Genomic DNA, 20,956 nt, shown 5'->3' with positions numbered 1-20,956 from the left:
CTTCTGTGGTGGTAAAGATCATTAACATCCACAGGAAATATAACCCCTGTAGCACTTTACAAGAAATGAAACAGTGATGAGAACACATTAACAAAAGCTGTAAACAGTATTTTCACATTCATTTTCAAATGAGAAAAATAATGCATGGGTTTAAATTTCAACCCAAGAGAACATACTAGAAGGAAAAAGAAAAAAGGAAGAACACTTCAGACAGAGGGTTGTTCTTTTTTCCAAAGTAAATACAGATTAAAAAGTCTAGGAATATTGATCAAGTATCAAACTGATAAGGAACAAATTCTATAAACTACAAAATAAAAACCTTATTGACAAAAATACATAAGCTCTGTTTTCATTTTTGGAAATTTATTTTTAAAAAAGGTAGAAGAAAATACCTCGAAAACTATTTTAAATATATATATATATATTTTCAAACAATAGTTAAGGTAGGCATCCAGCAGCAGCAAGCTGCAACTATTGAGAAAGACCTTGCAATTAGTGGGCACATTCCCCAAAATAAAATTAGTATTTGAAAACGCTCAATAGAGGGCTCTTTTAAACCACAGTAATGATATCCTGTCACCTGTGAAGACTTTTGAATGATGTATTTTTTTTAAATTAACTGTATCTCGATATGAGATACCAATATTTCTTATTGTAAGCTTAAAACATAACTTTTTGTATGGATAATATACATACTTTTTAAGTACTCTGACTTAAACTTAACAAGTTCACCATATTTAAAATTAAATACATTTATAAAAATCCCATTTTAAAACTAAAAGTATATTCTCTAGCAGTATGTATAAATATAACATGTTACTATATGATCGTAAAACAAATCTGAAAGTGTCACAATTCAAGACTGAGAACACTGAAACACACAGCACATTATTTTACTATTTTATCTTTGATAACGATATAAAACCCTCTTTAAGGTTTTAAAACTGATCAGTTTAATTGTTAAAGGTACAGCTAGCAGCATCATTATGATTTTGGTGTTTTATACATATGCATCACTTGAACTGAGAAATGTGGATTAAATAATAAAATTCTCTTTACCTAAAAAAGTGCAGAAAAAATTCAAGTTTAAAGTTCAGTGCTCTTTATTTTGCAAAACCCAACAAAATCCTGAAAGCTAAAATGTAAAATAAGTCTTGGCCACAAAAAAATTTGCCTTTGGATATAGCTTTTCTAGAGTCACATGACAAATGCCTTAAGCAGAACATGTATGGGATGCAGAACTCAGGTGAAACTTCAGACTCCATGTTTCCACGTGTTTTCTTGCCTCGCTGTCTCCCCACAACTCCTGTACTCTAAAAATATGTAACACTTTCAGACTTGTTTAAAACTCACAAATCTATGTGAAAGAACTTCAGAAGAACCTGTAATTAAGAAGTTCTAAGCAAAAGAAATGCTTCTTTCTTTGAAGTACTGTGCTTAAACCGTAATGTCCTACACATAACACACAAGTAGCAGCTTTTTTCACATCCGAAAAACGTAAAAGTTAGTAATAGCTCAGTTATAACCATTTCTGGAAAAACACTTTGTACCAATGAGATGAAAACCAAGGAGACTAAGATGAGGATTTCAAAGGACGCTATGTACACAATTTGTTGCAATGTCAGATTTCAAACAACTGTCTAAGCAAATACATAGGGGTTTTCATTTAAAGAGTGAAACAGTCTAGGTATGTGCAAATAAAAGGAAACAACACAACTTCGTACTGAGAAATAGCTAATCAGTGAATACCTCGGAGATTTTAGGGCCAAGGGCCACAGGGGCAAAGAATGATGTTTGAGGATATGAAGGAAGCACACAGAAATCTTTCTTTTTTCTGATACTTTGACATTTTTTGGTTTGCTTTCCTGAAATCTTGGCTTGCTGGTGACTAATAACTTTTCTGTTTAAAAAGAAAAAAAAAATAGAGATGTTATCTTTGAGAGATTACAATAAATTCCCTGGGTTATTACTGCAGACTTTCTCTTTATCTACAGACTGAATCAAGTATAATTCCAAGAAGCTTATTTCTTATTCTCAAAAATAGTTCACTTTCCTATCCTAAGAACATTTCTATTTTGTGCATAATTTGTAGGTTGATTCAAAAAGGAAACAAGCTAACTCAAAATATTGATTTAAGACTTTCTTAGAAAATCCACTCATTTAAATGCATCTATTTCTGTACTTGAAAGTTATTACAAGATTGGTTCATTTTATATACAATAGAAAAAATGACAGTAAAAATGATGTTGATATACAATTACAAAAAGTAACCACAGCAAATTAAATAAATGGAGCAAATATGTCCTTCTACATGAACAGGGACTTGACCAGCATTTTATTTTACTTAGTGCTTCTCAACTTGAAAGCATTTTTGAAGTCTGCTGATTTTAGTGATGACATCCACAAAACTGTACCTTTAAAAAAGGGTCTACTACTTCCTGTGACATAACATAGAACAATGGATTATTTAGATAATGCAACACACATTAAGCGATTTATAAATTGCTAAATGTTCACACAGTGACTTTAACTGAAGAGAAATGCTATTCATGGGTACTTTGAAATTAAAAAAAAAATTGAAAATATTTTTAAAATATTTCTTTTGGTTTTACTTATCTTCATCACATTTAAAGGAAATTTTAATGTAAACTGTTTTTATCCCGTAGTGCACATTATAAAATGTAAACATAAAAGCTTTATTAATGAAAAGAGTACAGAGAAAAAAGATGCATTACAAACTGCCATGAAATTTGGGTGTTTTATCTCTCTACTATACCATTAACGTTCATATGGAAGAGAAAAACGACATGTTTGCTATCAATTTGTGCTCTGATTCTCTCTCTATGAATAAACAAACCAGTTTTAAACAACTTTTATAGAAGAAAGTATTTAAATTTCATTGATATTAATTGCAAGGCTTCTACTTTGCTCTTCTTTTGTTGCCTGCATTACGAGATCACTTACTTCCAGGTCTCCCAAGTGGTCTCCTTCCTGTCTGCAACGCTATTCTAGGAACCCGTCATCCATTACCCATCGATGGTGTTGACTGTGTTATACTCCAATACAGAAAAATTTTAGTTATCAAAATGTACATATTTTCCTTTTCGTTTGGCTTTATACAGGACATATACAGACTTATTGTTTATTTCTACAGAAAATATTTTGTAGGTCATCAGACTAGACTTTTACATAGATAATAATTGACAACAGATGCTTGTAATTTTCCATGCGACAGCATGTGCACTAAGATTTAATTGACTCATCACCTGAGTGTACTGGAACTGTTAGCGAATAAAGGGCATTTTAAAAAGGGAGCTGAGCATTGTTACCGAAATAATGAAACAGTTATTTTAGCAATTTTAATCAAATAATGCAAAGGTACATTTGGTTAAACATTTTATAAAAATTCAAGCAAAATCAAAAACTTCGCCAATATCAACATTTCTACAAATTTAACCAGTTAACTATTTTGGTCAAATCCACCTTTCGCTGAATTAATGAGAAGGACAAAGGACACTGAAGTATTCTCCTCACCACAATGGAGGTTTTTCTCACTTTCCACACTGCATAGCCACTACATGGAAACTCCCAGAATGATGAGCAATTCAGTCATGCTCTACACTTTTCTTTTCAATGAAAAGTGATGTATCACCTTGTTTTGCTTTTTGACAAAATATGGACTAAACACAAGTTTACAATAACAAGAATCCAAGAATAGCCCATACACAAGTCAACTATGTGTATGTTTTTATTATTTAAAGCCCACCACTCAGCTTATCTGCCTAAAGGTATGGTAACCGACAGTTTGTTTCTTTTTTACTAATGATGCTGATGACTGGTCAGTCTAAGGGAGGGTTAGTCCAAGATGGCCGCTTATAAATCAGTCAACGCCACAAGACAACGGTGTCAGTTGCAGGTTTCTGACTCATTGCCTCTCCCTCAAAATGGGTAAACACTGATGGCAGATAAGACAGCACAGACTCTTTTGGCATATGAAAGCATTATATGGGAATGATCCAGGAATAGTTCCTGCCACGGCTCCTCAATGTCCTTCTGTTTCTTCATATGTACTGTGTGAGCTGCGTAGTTCCCGAACTGTCGACTCAGAGCAGGCCACATTGTGAGTGAGCTCGTGAGTGTGTGTGACACTCCTAGGTTAAAGCCACCACAAGACTGAGGTAAAACAGTGCATGATTGTGCTAGGAAAGAACAGTATCCAGTGATGAATATCCTTTAATGTTAACTTCCCTAAATTGATTCAATAAAATAAAAAAGGGGAAAAAATTCCTTCAGGCTGAAGAGGGACTTAGTTGTATTTCTGGTCATCAGAACTGGTACCACTTCTTATCTTTGTATTTCAACATCATCTAAACAAGAGAAAACACAAAAAACATGGTTGGAAAACACTAGAACAACTATATTTATATAACTGGTATCTATATTTTCCCAGTTCATTACATCATTCTGAAACAGTACGCATGTCGCTTACTTCAAATCAGTCTACAGTGAAAGCAGTGACGGAGGATGGTGTGCTGGGGTCCAATGGGCGATGGTGGAGGAATCACGTGCCCTGGTAATAGATCTTAAATGTGATCACCCCATACCTCTTAGTCAGAGATAGTGTTGTGAACCAATTTAAAAACAACAACTATCCCATCTAGAGGAAACAAAGATAAAAACAATTAAGAACTGCCTACCCAGTTTTCAATTTCTTAGAGATGTGACATGATGAAATTTTGGCTCATTGCATTCTTTCATAACCTAAGTTAATAATCCACCAGTAAGATAATTTTCAGCTAATTTGAATTATAAATAATGCTCAAGAACCTGGAGAATCAGAGATTGAAAATTTTACTACTACTGCCCTCCAGAATTTTCTAAGCACTTGCTCTGAAGTCAGGCACCATATGAATGACACACTATCCTACAAGAGCTCAGCGGGTCATCATAATGACTCCTTGTCTACGTGTTATTATTCTCCCCATTTTATAAATGAAGTAACTGAGGCTTATAGGAGACACCCAAGCTAAGTCAAGGAATGAATATTCAGTCTGACTCAAGAACCTATGATCTTAACCACTTCAGTGTATTGTCTTCCTCAGACTTTCAAATATGGCTCAAGAAAAACTGGCTTAAGTGAAAAGCGATCAGTTTGAGATTGAGCTCTTTGCTAAATACCTCAGAATGCAGCTATACCTGGAATTGCCGAAATGTTACATGCTTTAGTGATCAGCAACCGGAACAGGTTATGACAACAAAAATATCACACAAGCTTATGTCCTAGGCATGTGTTAGTCTAGTACAAGTACTCACAGAGCATCTGAATCTATTTGAAACTCTGGACAAATATTTCCCGGGTCAGGTATTTAGTTCCAAGCAAGAACAAAGTGAATTCTGACTGAAAGTGTTAAAGCAGAGCTATCACTGATCGACTGGATATGCCAAAATAAAAATAAGCTTAACATGGCTTCTCCAAATCCAAAACCAAAAGGTCTGCAAGTTAAGCCTAGGGACTACATGTGTGAGATAGCAGCCCAGAATAAAGCACAGAGCGATGGCAGAGCTTTAGGGCTTTAGGAAGAATGGATATGCCTGAGCGGACATGCAGGAAACAGAGCATCGTTGTTAATGGATGAGGTGCGGTCCCTACTTTACAACACGTTTTGAAGCTTCATCATTATGTCCTAGTTTATCAAGATTAATTTTTTGCAATAAATACACCTTCCCTTATTCCTCTTATGGCTTGGTCTAGAGACAGAGTTGGTATTATTCAATTGTTCATTTGAATAAAAATGTCTGTCAATTTTAGTTACCTAAAGAACCTAGAGATTCTTAAAGATCTACCTAAAGAATCAAGAGAGGTAAATTTTCCTTTGCTAGGAAAAGCTGACAGTAGAATCTGAGGCATTTAGGGAAAAGATGTGTTACTGCATTTTTTAAAGAAATAGATACAGTTGCTGGTTCTGTTTACAAATTCCTTCAAAATGTGTAAATCTCTTCATATAATGGTTCCCTCTGGTGGCAAAAATCAGGAATTTATAATTGTACCAACGGTACAGGAAAATTCCCATGTAGAGATACAATAACTCTAAGCATGTAACACTTTTCATAGCTGCTTTACTTTAAAAAAAATTTTTTTTAAACATTCCTTTGGTAGACCTACCTCATGAGCGTGTTTGGAAAACGAGTCTGCGCTGGATAACATGGCTGCCGTTCTTTCCTCCAGGTCACTAAGCTTCTGTCCTCTTTCATCTAGTGCCAGCCTGGCTCGGGCTAATTCACCAACAACTCCCGAGGCGGCTCCTTTCACACCTTCGATGCCTCCAGGGCCTGGGATGTGCTGTGCAAGACTCCTGGAAGCCTTTCCAGAGGCTGATTCTCCAACTAAATGGATACGATACATGAAAGAATAACTCAAAACATGAAAATTTTATCAAAACCCTACATCTTAACATTAAAACCCAATTTGCAGATTTTGTGATAAGATAACATATTTCCACACGTTGCAATCAACATATTCTTTACTTTTATTATGATGGTTTTAATTTTAGTTACTTCCTCAAACATGCAAAGCACAACACACGATAATAAGTATTCTACTCCATTCTAGTTCTGATAGCAAGACTTGCGCAAAACTGAGGCTAGTAATTATTTCTGAGGTGTATTAAAGAGCATACTGATACCAAGTTACATAGCAGTAAACATTACTCTTACATGTACAAAAATAAAAGTTATCTTAGAGAAAATTACAATTATCACAGAAAGATATAGCTTAATTATAGATTTGAATTAATTTCTTTCATTCTTTCTCTGACTTAAAAAATAATATGCCAAGGCTAGAAATACAGGGAAGTGATGAATTTATTGAATATTCTCTTTCAGTCTCTAGAAGTTGCAGCTATGTTACAGGCTCTTCTTTCTCGCATTCATCTTGTCACTTATCAAGTGGATGAAAATTTCCCTTCTAAAAATCTCAGGAATCATTGTTTCCTTTTCTATAATCCATTTTCTGACTACCCAACACGTAGGGTATAACAAAAGCCTTACATTGTATTAAAAGACTGAAGCTTCCCTCAGCATAGAGTATTGCCATATGAATCTTAGGAACGGCCTGTTCTTTTCTGTAAAAAAACCAGCTGAGGTTTTTGACACACTGTATTGACTGTGGGTTGATCAATTTGATGAGTGTTGCCATTTTGATTTTAGTTCTTCCATCCTATCAGTGATCATGAGATGCTGATTCTTTTGTTTATATTTAAATACCTTTAAATGACATCACACACACACACACACACATACACACACAGTGCAGCTTTGGGAGAACCGATATTTTTAAGTGAATCTTCTTCAGTATGAATGTGGTGCATCTCTTGGCTTAGTTATCCAAACTGAAATCTGTAATTTCAGTTACCTGTGGTCAACTGCTTCCAAAAATATTATGCATACTATTTTAAGAGACCGCATTCATCTTTTATACTATACTGTCATAATTATTCTCTTTATTATTATTCTGTTAATCTACTATTGTTAATCTGTTACTGTGCTGAATTTATAAACTTTATTATTACAGGTATATAGCAAAAAACATTACCCATACATACATAAGATGCATATGTGGTTTTGCATAATAACCTGTGGTTTCAGACACACACTGGGGGTCATGGAAATGTGCCCCCCATGGAAAAGGTGGGGGAGTATTCTATTAGGGACCCTGACTTCTTTGAACAGATTTATAATTTTCTATTTTCCTCAAAGAATTCCTATATACTGATTCAGTCTCTGATCTCTTTTTTAAATTTATTTATGCATACTAAGAACTGGTGTGTAGGACAGGGGTGAGGGAGTAAGAGGCTTCACCAGAGACACAGTGGGGAGCAGCACAGGTGGATTTTTTATTTATGTGTATTTAAATGACTTTGTTTTACAGTTTATAAAGATTATAATGGAGAATATATTTATTATTTTCTTTCCAAGTCATTGCATTAAAGACTATCTTGACTCTATCTAAAGTACATCCTTTAGTGTTGCCCCCAGTTTGGTGACAAGGCTGATTTGTATAATCCTGTTTCATTTAAATTTTTTTCATTTACATATCTATCTATCTATCTATCTATCTATCTATCTATCTATCTATCTATCTATCTATCTATCTATCTATCTTCCATCATTGTTCATTTTTGTACAATGTTTGATTTCTGCTCTCAGTTGTTGAACTGTTATCCCCATAAAATTACCACCACCTGTGAACGGTCACCATAGACTCCTGTGCTCTTCCCTCACCTGTTTTGACCCCTCTCCCTCCTCTTCCTTGCTGAATGTCTCAGATTTATAGGTTGCTTTCTAGTTTTGTCTTTTTTATTCTGATCCCTTGTATTGTTTTCCTATGTTCCTCTTATAAGTGAAACAGCTGTTATTTTTTCTTTTTTCCTTCTGAGTTATTTCACTGAGCATAATCTCCAGCTTCATTCCTGTTGTTGTGACTGGCATAAGTTTATCTTTTTTGATTGCTGAATAGTATTCCACTGTGTAGCTAGACCACCTCTTCTTGACTCAGTCATCTGCTTGGGGGCATTTAGGTTGTTCCCATATTTTAGCTACTATCAATGTGCTGCAATGACCACAGGAGTGCAACTTTCCTTTTAAATTAATGTTTTTGTGCTCTTTGGATAGACTCATAGGAATGGAACTGCTGGGTCATATGATAGATCAATATTTAGCAGTTTGAGGATCCTCTATACAGCTTTTTATAGCGGTGGGACGATTCTGCATTCCCACCAGCTATGTAGGAGGGTTCCTTTTCTCCACATCCCCACATTTGTAGTTAGTTTTTTAAAGAAGACATTCTTACTCACGTGCAGTGATATCTCACTATTGTTTTGATTTGCATTTCTCTGATTATAAGTGATGCTGAGTATTCTTTTTTCCCTCATGTGCCTGTTGGCCATCTGCATTTCCTCTTTGGAGAAGTCTCTTTTTAGTTCTTTTGCCCACTTTTTGACTAGATTCTGTATGTTGTTTTTATTGAGTTGTGTAAGCTCTTTGTAGATCTTTGATTATCAATTTTGTGGAACACAAACATTTTCTCCCATCAGTAGGGTGTGTCTTTGTCTTAGTTACTGGCTCTTTTGATGTGCAGAAAATTTTAGTTTGATGCAATCCCAATTTTAGTTTGATGCTGTTTATCTTTTCCTTATTTTCACCTGCTTTGGCAGGTGAGTCTTTAAGATGTTTTTCAAATGTATGTCATGGACTGTTTTGTTCTATATATTGTAGAGTTTTCAGGTCTTACATTCAAGCCTTTCATCCATTTTGGGTTGATCTTTGTGCATGATGTGAGGTAATAGTTTAGTTTCATTCTTTTGCACATAGTGGTTTGGTTTTACTAGCACTATTGGAGAGAACATGTATCATTCTTGAGTGTGATGCTTTCTTTGAGCACAGAATTCCAGATTAAGTACTGCTAAAAATATAACAGATTATCCTACTATATTTGATGACCACTGAAAAGTGAGGTACCAACTAACAATTTCTTAAATGGTATCTATCATTTTTTCTAGACACCTTAAAGATTCTCTATTTGGTTTTGGCATCTGTATTTTCTCATGACATAGCTAGCTGCAACTAAAAAAAAATCCTTTGTACAAAGCTTCTTGAATTTGTATCTTGGATCAAGTCAGAAATATTTGCACCAATTACAAACTTTATTACTTACATCTTCTTTGTATTTTACCTTCTTGTTTGTTTGAATCTTGAGGATTCATTCTGACCTATCTTTAAATTATGCAATTATTTCCTTCCTCATGCTTGCCTTATTTGTGGTTAAATTCATCCACTGAATTTTCAATTTTGATTTTTGAATTTTATAGTTTTAGAATTTCATGTTTGTTTTTATCATATATGCAATGTTGACTTTCAAATGCTTAAGTATATATAGCACTTATCCTTTTGAAAATAATATATCAGAATTATTTATAGTTTGTTTCTGATAACTGTAATATCTGAAATGTCTGTAATTCTACTTCGGTTTTTTCTGTTTTTGTTTTTAACATGGTGCTAACTCCTACTGCTCCTTGTTATCTATGACTATATAATTCAAAAATTTAAATTTACAGAAATAATTTGGAAGCTTGGGAGTATGGTGTCTCTCTTTACAGAACATTTCCATTTGCTCCTGCCAGGCACTGAGAACACTAGCAGAGTGGAAAAGTCTTAATTAAGGTTCATAGTTTTCAGGATCACTCAGAATCTGAATTGGAAGTCCAGCCTATGGAGCCTGTGTGAGGGCTGGTTTACATGTAGTTCACTTCTACTCTTAAGCTGCAATTTTGGGTCAAAGAAAGAAGCTATTTATCAATGTTCTCATCCTATACCTGAGAGCCTTCCTTGCTACCAGCCCTACTCCTGCCTATTACCTTAGTCTCCTATTTAGCATATTGGCAAAGTTCAACAGGGTAAAAGTGGCCTCAAGTCAACAACCTCATCAATCAGGGTTCCCCTCTCCCCTCCCACTGCTGCCACGGACATTGTCATTACTAGCTCTCTGATGTTTTTAAGAATTTCAAAATCTTTGTGCAACTTTATCAGTTATCTTCAATGGGAGTATTGCTCCAAGTTGTGATTTGAAGAAGTCTTTATTGTTAAAAGATGCATTAAAGTGATGGACCAATCATCTGAGTAAGCTTTTAAAATAAAACTGCACTGTACTGATATTACTGAGAATTAAACTTACTATAAAAGAAAAAAAAATTGTGTAATACTTTAGCAAATTAGAAAAAGCATGTTTAAGGACAGATAATCGCTCTTATTTAAAAAAGTAAGATCAAATATTATTGACTCATTAGTTCATTCAAGAACCCATTACTAATTGTGTCAATTAAGTGAAGGTAATACATAAACCAGTTTTTGCTACTTTCTGTAACTTCTAGAGCGATGAGAACATTCTTGAAGTGTTAAACAAATGTTTATATAAAAAGTTTTTCAAAGTTAAGGTACTAATTAAAATCAACTATAGAATTAAAATGATCACTTAATTTAAAAAACTTACTGAATTATTTATTCAAATTTTTAAAAGTTATCTGAAGCTATTCTGATTTTGGTTTCCTGAGTAGAATTATTCCCTGAATTGGGCTAGCATGACAAAAACTGAGATATTTTGCTTAAAGATATACATAGTAATTGTTGCCATAAAGGGTAGGAACGTGTGTGTGTGTGTGTGTGTGTGTGTGTGTGTAAGAACCTTTATATTACCAGCTTTTGTTTTAACAGGTTTATAATTCAAGTTAAATACATCAACTTACATAGTTCTTCTCTATCAAGAGATTGTGCACCACCTCCAAATAAGCCTTTAAAGAATCCCCTGTTTGGTGCTTCAGGTGTTTCTACGGGAGTGAAGAGTTCACCCAACATTTCCTTTAAAATCAAAACAAATTGCAACTGTTAAACTATAATTATCAAACTGTAATTTCATAAGCATATCACTGTAAACACTTTAAGAAGCTTACAGTATTACCTGTTGAGATTCACAAATAATTAATACTAAGCACATTTCAAAAGATCATACCAATCAACTGAACCAACTAGCTTGTTATTTTACTTGTATACATTTCCAGCAAAAGTGATATTCCTGCTTCAACAGTAAGATTTTTAATTTCCATGACAAAAATTTCACATAAATCTTATTATCAAGAACTCGTAACTGGATTAATAATTAAGGTTCTTCCTACATTAGAAAGAAGAAAAATCACTAGCAAGTTTAAAAGTATAGTTAATGACAACACAGTCTGGCATGATAACCTTCACCTGGGTCAGAGAATCAATAATATAGAAAGACATACCAACTTCCTTTTTCATAAATATATGCTTGGTAGAGAATTATGTCAACATTCCCCTAGAACTTCAGAAGCTGGTAGGAAGATGGCAAGGCTTCCTTCTACATTATCAAATGTTTATAAAATTACTGTCAATATTCTTCAGAGCACAAAACTGATAAAAATCAGGAGAAAAGGTTGTTGACATGTTACTGATTTGTACATAATATATAAAAGAGGAAAGAATTTCTAAGAGAAGGATGATTGGAGTGTTATTTCTAAGGAAGCTTTGGAAAGCTATAAAAGCAAAACGTAGTAAAACTTGTGACTATACTTCAGCCCCTTGAAGAGAAGTGGATGTGCTGTGCTTCAGCAGCAGTCCAGGTGAGGCGTACCTGCAGTACCCTGTCACTACGCTGGCATCACGCTATTACAGCTAGGCGGAAGTGTATATACACTTCTCAAATTTCTTCTTCAGTGCTGGGATAAAGTTAATAGAAATGTCCAAAAAATTTACTTTTAGATGTAGCCATATTAATGTTATCTCCAACATGATTATAAATGGGAGGAAATAGTTATTAATACTGTGTGACAGTTTGGTTGTTTTTATGATGCTGAAGTGGACTGAGGCTCTTACAGTTAATCTTCTATCACTGGAGTAAAACTGGAATGAAAACTCCCTGAAATCATAATTAAAAGCTCGCCAGAGTACATTGATACCTAAAAGTCTCACTTAAAGGTTTTGGATATCCCCCACGGGCTGACCTGCGAGCCCCCATAAGAACAAGGGATGGACAACATAATGACCCTTAAAGAGTATTTTACCTCCGAGTAAGTAACAGCAACATTTCTGTTATTACCTGAAGATTTTCACAGGTCTCTTGACTGTAAGTAAGTCTCTGGATTTCTGTAGGTGAAACAAGGTAAGATGCTTGTCCATTGTTGGTGAAGCAGAAAGTTCTGGCTATCCGCATGTTGGTAAGAGGCAAGTAGTACATATCCAACAGAGGCCTTAAACTTGGCAAACTTGAGGAAAAAGATTAAAAACTGGTTAATAATAAAAGTTAGATTTTACTCTCAAACAAAATTTTATAGGAGTCAAAAATGGCAGGGACCTTATCAACCTTCTGATTTAGTTTACTTGAGTGGGAGATGCGACTGATTTGTATTTGTGCTTGCTTATTATTACCTGAATGAAAATAACTCCTCAGTGTGTAAGATCATAAACAAATAAAAACGTCTATTTGAAAGTGAATGTAATTCTGGAATGTGTTTTGGGGAGGACATGCTGCCTCTATTTAAATAAAACAAACAAACAAACAAAAAGCCTGTAACTCTTACCTGAAAGTCATAATATGTCCATTGGCACAGAAGCAGGCAAGGCAGATGCTATTGCTCAACGCTACAATATCTCCACGCAGCACAAATGAGGTCTCTGTAATATTTTGCTTATAAGCACAGTTCTGTGTTGGCAGTGAGATTACTTTTGCTTGCTTTTCAGAACATATCACTGCATACTGGTTTTCACTAATTTCCTGAGAAGAGGAGGGGGACACGGAGACAGGCCGTCGTTTTTTCAATTTCTCCTTTTCATCTTTTTCTTCAGGAACGTTGGGTTCTCTCCAGGGCTCATATGCCGGAGGCACCAAGCAACCCGTGGTATCCAGGAATGCCATTCTCAGGATCGCCCCCTTGAGCCTTAACAGAGTTCCTGAAACAGGCCAGTTCAGCAGATATTTTAATCCACACAGTAAATATGTTTACTCCAACTTACACACGTGATAGACACTCAAAAACATGCAGTCTGAGCTGAAGTGATACCGTGACTTGATGACAGCTACGGACTTCATTACCTGAATTCAGAGAGAGCATTGTATGTCCCAGATGGGTAAACGAAATACAAGCTGCGTCTGGCCCTGCTCCACCTCCTGCCTGGTAGGTGCACGGCCAGCAAATGAGACTGCAAGTGGATGGCAGCCAGGGCCACCCTGTTTCATATTTTATTGAGCAAAATATCGCAATAATTTACAAATACTGGTAACTTGCAAAATGTAGCAGTTTTGGCTAAAAAAATGTGGTTAAATTCATTTCACTTGGTTCTTTTCACTTTCGGTAAAAAAAGTAACAAGTGCTGGTGAAACTACTACATATACAATCAAAATATGTTCATAAGCAAAATCAAATCCTTTTATCTAGATCAGCATCCAGGAATAACAGAAAGCATAATTTGCAATTATTTTCAGACCCAAGAGACTACACATGTATTTGCTAAAATTTAATGTAAGTTTTAATATGTGACGGCTGCAGTGTTTTTCTTTTTAACATCTGCTTTCAAGTTACTTTTCCCTAATATTTCAAATAAGAGAACAGTCAAGTGTAAAATTTTAAGAACAGTCAAGTGTATACTTTTAAAAAATGCACTTTTCTGTTTTCCCCCTAAATGTGTATCATCTACTTGCTTACAGAACTTTTAGCCAAATAAAAGGGGACAAATGTATAGTGAAAAACTGGACTTTCCAGTGGTGAACTCAATATGGTATGTACACATGCTGACTCTCAATGATACGTATCTAAAATTTTTATAATGATGTAGTGCAAGGCTACTGCAATTTAAAAAAAAAAAAGGCATCCTGGATTGTGTTATTAGAACTTTTTCTCATTTTAGATCCGATCCTGGAGTTAAAAATACAAAACTGAAATATTATGTAAGTGATACTTTTTTTATTATTTATTTTTAATTTATCATATATGTGTGTGTGTGTGTGTATGTGTGTATTTTTTTAATGATTTATTTATTTATTCATATAAAACTGGGGTACAGGCCAGAGATGCGGAGGGTGAGAGGATTCACCAGAGACAGAGTGGGGAGCAGAACAGGCAGATCTACGAAATGCACTGCTGAGGGGAGCAGCGGGCGGGTCAGGAGAGGTCTGCCACGCCATGTGGTCACCTCCGGGGCAGGCGGGGATCGAACTCATGCGGAAGTGGCTTTAGCTTCTCAGTGCAGTGCTTTAACCCGCTGCGCCACCAGGGAGGGCCCGTGTGTGTGTATTTTTTACATCTTTCTTCATTTTGTGCATTTTTCCATCTCAGTTGCAATTCCCATGGGCTTCCCACCACCAATTCACCCCGTGTGCCATCACCACAGCCCAGTGCACTCTTCCCACCCCAGTTCTGATCCCATTTCCCTTTCCACCCCCATGAGATGTCTCTGGTTTATGGTTTACATATATAAAATTAAAAACATACAACTAGGTTATACATTTTTGAATTTCCAGATCTATTAAAACATGCAGAACACCAGTGCCGAGCTTCACCGGAGGGCGGCGCTGTGCACGTACCGCTGGGAGACACGATCACAGGCTGCAGCAGTCTCTGCTCCCCTCCTGGCGGGAGGTTCAGGGCGATGACAAGCACTGTTCCCAGGGTGGTGCCGACCCACAGACACGGCGACGGGGACGAATCTGCTTTTCGAGTGAAAGTTTCACAGAAATGAAGGGCAGAGATAGCCTCTCGGGATTCTTTATCAATGCTGGTTACACTCGAACTTCGTGACCGGCTGAAGGAATTATCTTTTACATCTGAAATGATTGAGAATGTTGTGGATCACTTAAATTACAGACTCTCCATTTTGCTTTTGCTTTAAGTATGGTCATATAGACTGCAAAAAGACAAATCTACTGAAAGCCTGTTATTTCCTTTTAATTGAAAAAAGATAATTTTATGCTATGCTATTTCCTTTTTTTTTTATAACGATTTATTTATTTAAGAGCTGGTATGTAGGCCAGAGGTGCAGGGGTAGGGAACAAGAGAATTCACCAGAGTCATAGTGGGGAGCAGAACGGGCAGATTGACTGAAATCCACTGCTGAGAGGAGCAGCGGGAAGACAGGAGAGGTCTGCTGTGCCATGTAGGTCAGCTCCCTGCCTGGGGATTGAACTTGTGCTGCAGTGGCTGATAGCAGCTCCGCAGCACTGAGATTTTAGCCCCCTGCACCACTAGGGAGGCCTTCCTTTTGTTTAAATATAAAATAAAAATGGACAAATTAGTCCTCAGAAAATTACTGGGTGCAGCACAGTGAATTTTAGGGAGTGTGATCTGTGGATTTTGGCACAGATCTGTCAGTATCCTGGCTATTTTCTAATTTAAGCTTATACCACCCTTTCTCATAGCTGCAGTTTTTGTTTGTTTGTTTGTTTTTTGTAATAGAATCCATGATGCAGTAGAACTAGAAAATTATGGTGGGCATTTTCAATTTTCTGCACATTAAAAGGTGCATTTAGGGACCCTCTCTGGTGGCGCAAGGGGTTGTAGCACTGCCCTGCAAAGCTAAGCCAACCTGTGGATGCTTCAGTGCAAGTTCGATACCTGCCTCCTCCCAGCCCCCAGGTGACCAACATGGCGCAGCAGACCTCTCCTGACCCGCCAACTGCTCCCTTCCACAATGTACTTTGTTGATCTGCCTGTTCTGCTCCCCACTGTTTCTGGTGAGTCCTCTCCCCGCCCCTGAACCTCTGATCCCCCATTTCTGTGTGCATAAATAAGTAAAAATCTTAAAAAAAATAGTTAAAGAAAGATGCGTTTATAAGTACTCTGATTCTACCTTCACACTGACTGTGATGTACCATTTTTCTGTTTTCCCCCAAATCTATCCAGTATGATCGCTTTAGTTTCTCTTGAATTATATTTCACCTAAGGTGTTTTTCATTATTTTTCACAATTCACTGGTATCTGCCTCATACTTAACTTGATACCAGGTATATTTCCTTTACCAGGCTCCATCTGTAAATGATATGGACACTTGTAAATTACATGAATACATCCCCTTTTCTTTAGCTATCTTTTTCTCTGTGGCCAATATCAGGCTTGGCTGAGCTCTAGCCTCTTTTCTCTTGAAATTGCATTTCCAAATGCTTATTGGAATTTTCTTCCTGTTAGCTGTCTGAGTATGCAAAAATCAAAACATAGCATTTCCCCAAAAGCTCTGAATTCTTCCAGTGGCGCAATTTAATGGCGATCCGGTTTCCTAGGGAACACTTAAAAGAGCGTTGGTTTTGATTCTCCCCTTTCACTTTGCACACATCTGATAGGGTGTCAAGTGGGTTATTTCCTCTTTTCTGTCACTCTCTATTCAGGACTCATCACCTTGAGGCTGATTACTGTACAATTCCCAAGTGATCTCTCTCATCACTCAATTACATTTTAGAAGAGATAGTTATAAATCTTTCACCTGTACTTTAAAAAAATTTCCAGAGTCCTCTTTTTACTAGTTTATCATGTTTATTATCTATCACACTCAGATTTGTGATCTTCAGTGTACCTTCCTTGCCTTATCTTCTAATTCTGCCTGGCTTCACTTCATTGTTGGAAGCAAACAAAAACCACTCACTATTCTTACACTTCTTTCTGGTCCTTGCCCTGGCCTCACCCTTCTCTCTATCTATAAACTATGCTTATTTTTCATCTCAGGTAACTGCCTATTCATGATGTTTAACCAGCTTCTTAAAGCCATAGTTTTTCTCTTTTGAATCCCTACAGCTTTTTCTCTCCTGAATGGTACTAAAAGTTTGTTTTGCAGATATTTCTGAGTTGCTATAGATGTTGCCTTAAAGTGACTATGCTTTTTTAGCTATGTTATTATGATGCCCTGAAGAATTTAGCATAGTGTCTTGCATGTAAAAATATTGATACATTATCTGCTGAAGGTAGACATATAGATGAGTTTCTTAAACCAATATATTTCTGCTGTCCCATTAGAATTAGTCATTTGTTAAATCACATGCTTTCAATGCTATCATGAAAAGAAATGACCAGAATGTTGTTAAAAATGAACATATTCCAGTCTTCTAAATTGTATTTTACCAAATGAAAAGTATAATTATATCCTACCAATATACCTCAAAAAGCTTTCTATAGTCAAATTTAGTTTCATATATTGAAAAATATTCCCCCCAATAATAATTATACACAACTTAATTTGTTTGTAACTAGATACTGAAAATATATAAATCGACCAGTTATGATAACAGCAAGAATGCTAGATTGCATTCCTTATTAGGTACTATGACTGGATAGAAAAGAACTACTTACTTTAAATGAAATAACTTTGCATAAACAATAGTTTATTACTGGATAAATGTGTAACATGATACTGATTCCCAATATTAAATCATTACTTCCAACAATAACAGAAGTCTTAAAATAATACATATATTATTCTTATGTTTTATTTAAAAAGCAGATATTTTCTCATATATATATATTTCGGTAGTGACATAGTGATAAAACTAGAAATCTATGATACAAAACTTAGTAAATATGCATGTAAATTATTTCAGTAATTAACTTAGTAAATATGCATGTAAATTATTTCAGTAATTATTAAAAACTCTTACTGATATCTATTTAAAATCACAATAAATGATTCACAATCATGCTTCAAATATTAATATTAGTCATAAGTTAAAATTTTTAATTTAATGGATTGACTTAATTCTATAAAATTCATAAACTACAACTGCATTTTAGTATATGACTTACCTATGAATGTAAATTACCAAAGACACTCCTAACATTAGATCAATTTGAGAAATTAATCAAAATTAAATCCGGACTTACAGAGTAAGGCTGCTTATTTTATCTGACTAAATCTGTTCAAAAGCAAGTTAGATTATTCAGCATTTCAAGAACTATAACTGCTACTTACTATTATTAAATTATATGTTGTAGGTAATTATGTCTTGAGTTTTAGGAATTGGGTCAGCTAAACAAATACAATAGAAATTTTAACTCTAGTACTAAGATCAGAAATAAAAATGGCTATCAATGTATAAACCCTATTATGTGTTAGATACTATCAAACACTTTCATTTAACATTTATTAAGTACACACACATAATAACCTGGAAAAGTATTATCATCACAATATAACAAATGATAAAATAAGAGGCTCTGACAGGGTAAGTGAAATGCCAAGGACAAAGAAATTGGATTTGGGCCCATGCCCAGGGCAATTAAAACTTTAGACAGATATGGGCTAGCTAGACATATCAGCAACAGCATATGGGTAGAAAGTTTTATTATTAATAAGTTTTAAAGTTCAATCTTTAGATATCAAAATAAACAAACAACAACAACAACAAAAAACAAAACCAACAACCAAAAATCTTCAGCAGGCAGTCTTTTCAGCAAGAGCGCTAACAATATTCCCATTTCCCACAGTTCCTAACCTGTGGGTCACAGAACCTGGAAGGATGATACTATGATCAAAGTTCAAAGTTGTACAATTTCTCTATAAGCAAAAGTGAATCCTATTCACAAAAGCTTCCAAAACTGGAGAGCAATCTGACAGCCTCAGCTGCGTTAGCAACATCTGGCAGTTTGAGTCTCTCAATCTAATTGTATTTCTAATAGCTCAATGTCAGTGTGAAATAACTGCCAGTTATAAATCTCTAACAAAAAACAGTGCTGCAGCACAATGACTTAAAGAGAAATTATACAGGTAACATGGAGATTCCTTCAAGGCCTATTTCAATTAAAGGTACAATTGACTTAGGGCATTCTAATACATGAGCAGACAGGTAAACACAAATAACCACAATCTGAAAAGTATGAACTGCACAATTAGTTAAATTACATAATTCACACATGTGAATGTTGTTTTTGTAATGGTTTTCTAAGTAACTGGTAATTCTACTAATTTAGAAAGTGCTGTACATGTGTTCTTTTAGAATTTTAAGATATTAACAGACACAAAATTAGTTTCACTAGCAGCATTTAATGTTATTGAAATTATGGGCTTCTTTAAGAGCTTTTGATGAAAACTCAGATCTACTTGATGGGAAAAATTGAGCCTCAGATACAGTTGGGTTCAAAAGACATCTTCATTTTTATAGTGAAGAGAACTATGCCCTAATCAAAATGTGTTATTATACATTCTAGAACTAATTCCTGTTCTCTTATACCAGTGACACTAAAGGATTTTCTACTAAATTGTTTCTCCCATGTTCAGGAATAGAACCTTTTATTGATTACAGAGGAGGAAATTATGCCTAAATTAATTATAATTGCATTTTTTTTATCAGAATAACTGAGATAAGTCTATGATTTGGAAATGCTAAGTTATAGCAAAATGGACCAATAACCACATTTATACTATACATCAAAAAATAGTCAACAGATTCAAAAATAGTGAGATGAGGTGGGTGAGCAAATCCAAGCTGCTTCTAAGTGACAAGTGGGTGAAATCTTCACAAAACATTCTCATTCAATTAAAGGCAACAGTAATTTGTGGAATTAAATAAAAAGGAGTTTAAAAAAGGAAACCTTGCTTTGTCTGTATTACACTAAATCTTATTTTTATCTCTATTAAAATGTCACTTGTTTCTATCCTAGGATGCAAAGGAGTTTTTTTGAGTTGGATACAAAGCAAAAAGAATGTGTTAATATATTTATTCACTCTACTTTCATAACAAATTGGTTACATAGACAGTGATATTGAAAAATACTTCCCAATTTATCAGTAACAACTCATAACAATTTTTTGAGATTCATGTAATAATAAAGAAAATTAGCAATTTGTTTTGAATTATTATATCCTTATACATTTTTAGTAAAATGGGATAAAATATCTTTTAACAGAATTAATCTAAATTTGCACAAATTTTAATCTGAAACTAAATACTGTTTAGATATAAAGTATGAAAGAATGGAGGAGATGTATGTATGTATGTATTATTTTCATTTCTTGAATTTATAATTGCCTTTTGTAATTTGCAGATGGGATTCTAAAAAGCTATTACTTTGCAATCATCTTAGTTATTTTCATTTTGGTTTCCATTTGATAATAGAAATGGCACTAGAACTTGGGTGGTTAGTAACGTGAGGTTTATACACATGCAAAGGTATGAGCTATATGCCTGAAAATTTAGTATTATAAAACAAAGGAAATCAATAAAATTTTATTAAGAAAATAAATGATTACAGATGTAACTGTAGCCTACAATAAAACTCTCTTGATTTCCTTGTTTTCCCATTAAAGGGAACTTATTTAATTAAAGACTTTTATTTATTTTACTTACCTAAATCAGGCTTTAGGTCAGTAGGCAAGCTTAACTTCCTTGACATCTTTGCTGAAAAATAAAATGCAG

At 34.8% G+C, this 20,956-nt stretch overlaps 1 protein-coding gene across 2 annotated transcripts in view; it reads right to left on the bottom strand.

Moving 5' to 3' along the window:
* Positions 1 to 359: 359 nt before the first annotated feature.
* The window catches only part of STXBP5 (syntaxin binding protein 5 (tomosyn)), a 130,718-nt gene continuing 110,121 nt past the window's right edge, over positions 360 to 20,956 (bottom strand). The window contains exons 22-28 of one of the 2 annotated variants that reach the window (XM_004673921.2): positions 20,888 to 20,938; positions 15,149 to 15,388; positions 13,149 to 13,518; positions 12,668 to 12,833; positions 11,298 to 11,409; positions 6,164 to 6,384; positions 360 to 4,367 (exon numbers count right to left, since the gene is read on the bottom strand). In XM_004673921.2, coding sequence (XP_004673978.1) covers positions 4,326 to 4,367; positions 6,164 to 6,384; positions 11,298 to 11,409; positions 12,668 to 12,833; positions 13,149 to 13,518; positions 15,149 to 15,388; positions 20,888 to 20,938 — 1,202 coding nt within the window. In that variant the 3' untranslated portion in view covers positions 360 to 4,325. The remainder of the gene's footprint in view (positions 4,368 to 6,163; positions 6,385 to 11,297; positions 11,410 to 12,667; positions 12,834 to 13,148; positions 13,519 to 15,148; positions 15,389 to 20,887; positions 20,939 to 20,956) is intronic. The other variant, XM_004673922.1, reaches the window with a different exon arrangement.

This window comes from Condylura cristata, unplaced genomic scaffold (genome assembly GCF_000260355.1).
Source record: "Condylura cristata isolate star-nosed mole 26May11 unplaced genomic scaffold, ConCri1.0 scaffold00001, whole genome shotgun sequence".
In the NCBI taxonomy this organism is placed as follows: Eukaryota; Metazoa; Chordata; class Mammalia; order Eulipotyphla; family Talpidae; genus Condylura; species Condylura cristata.
Note: the sequence above shows the minus strand (reverse complement) of the source record. Positions and strands in the feature narration are given on the sequence as shown.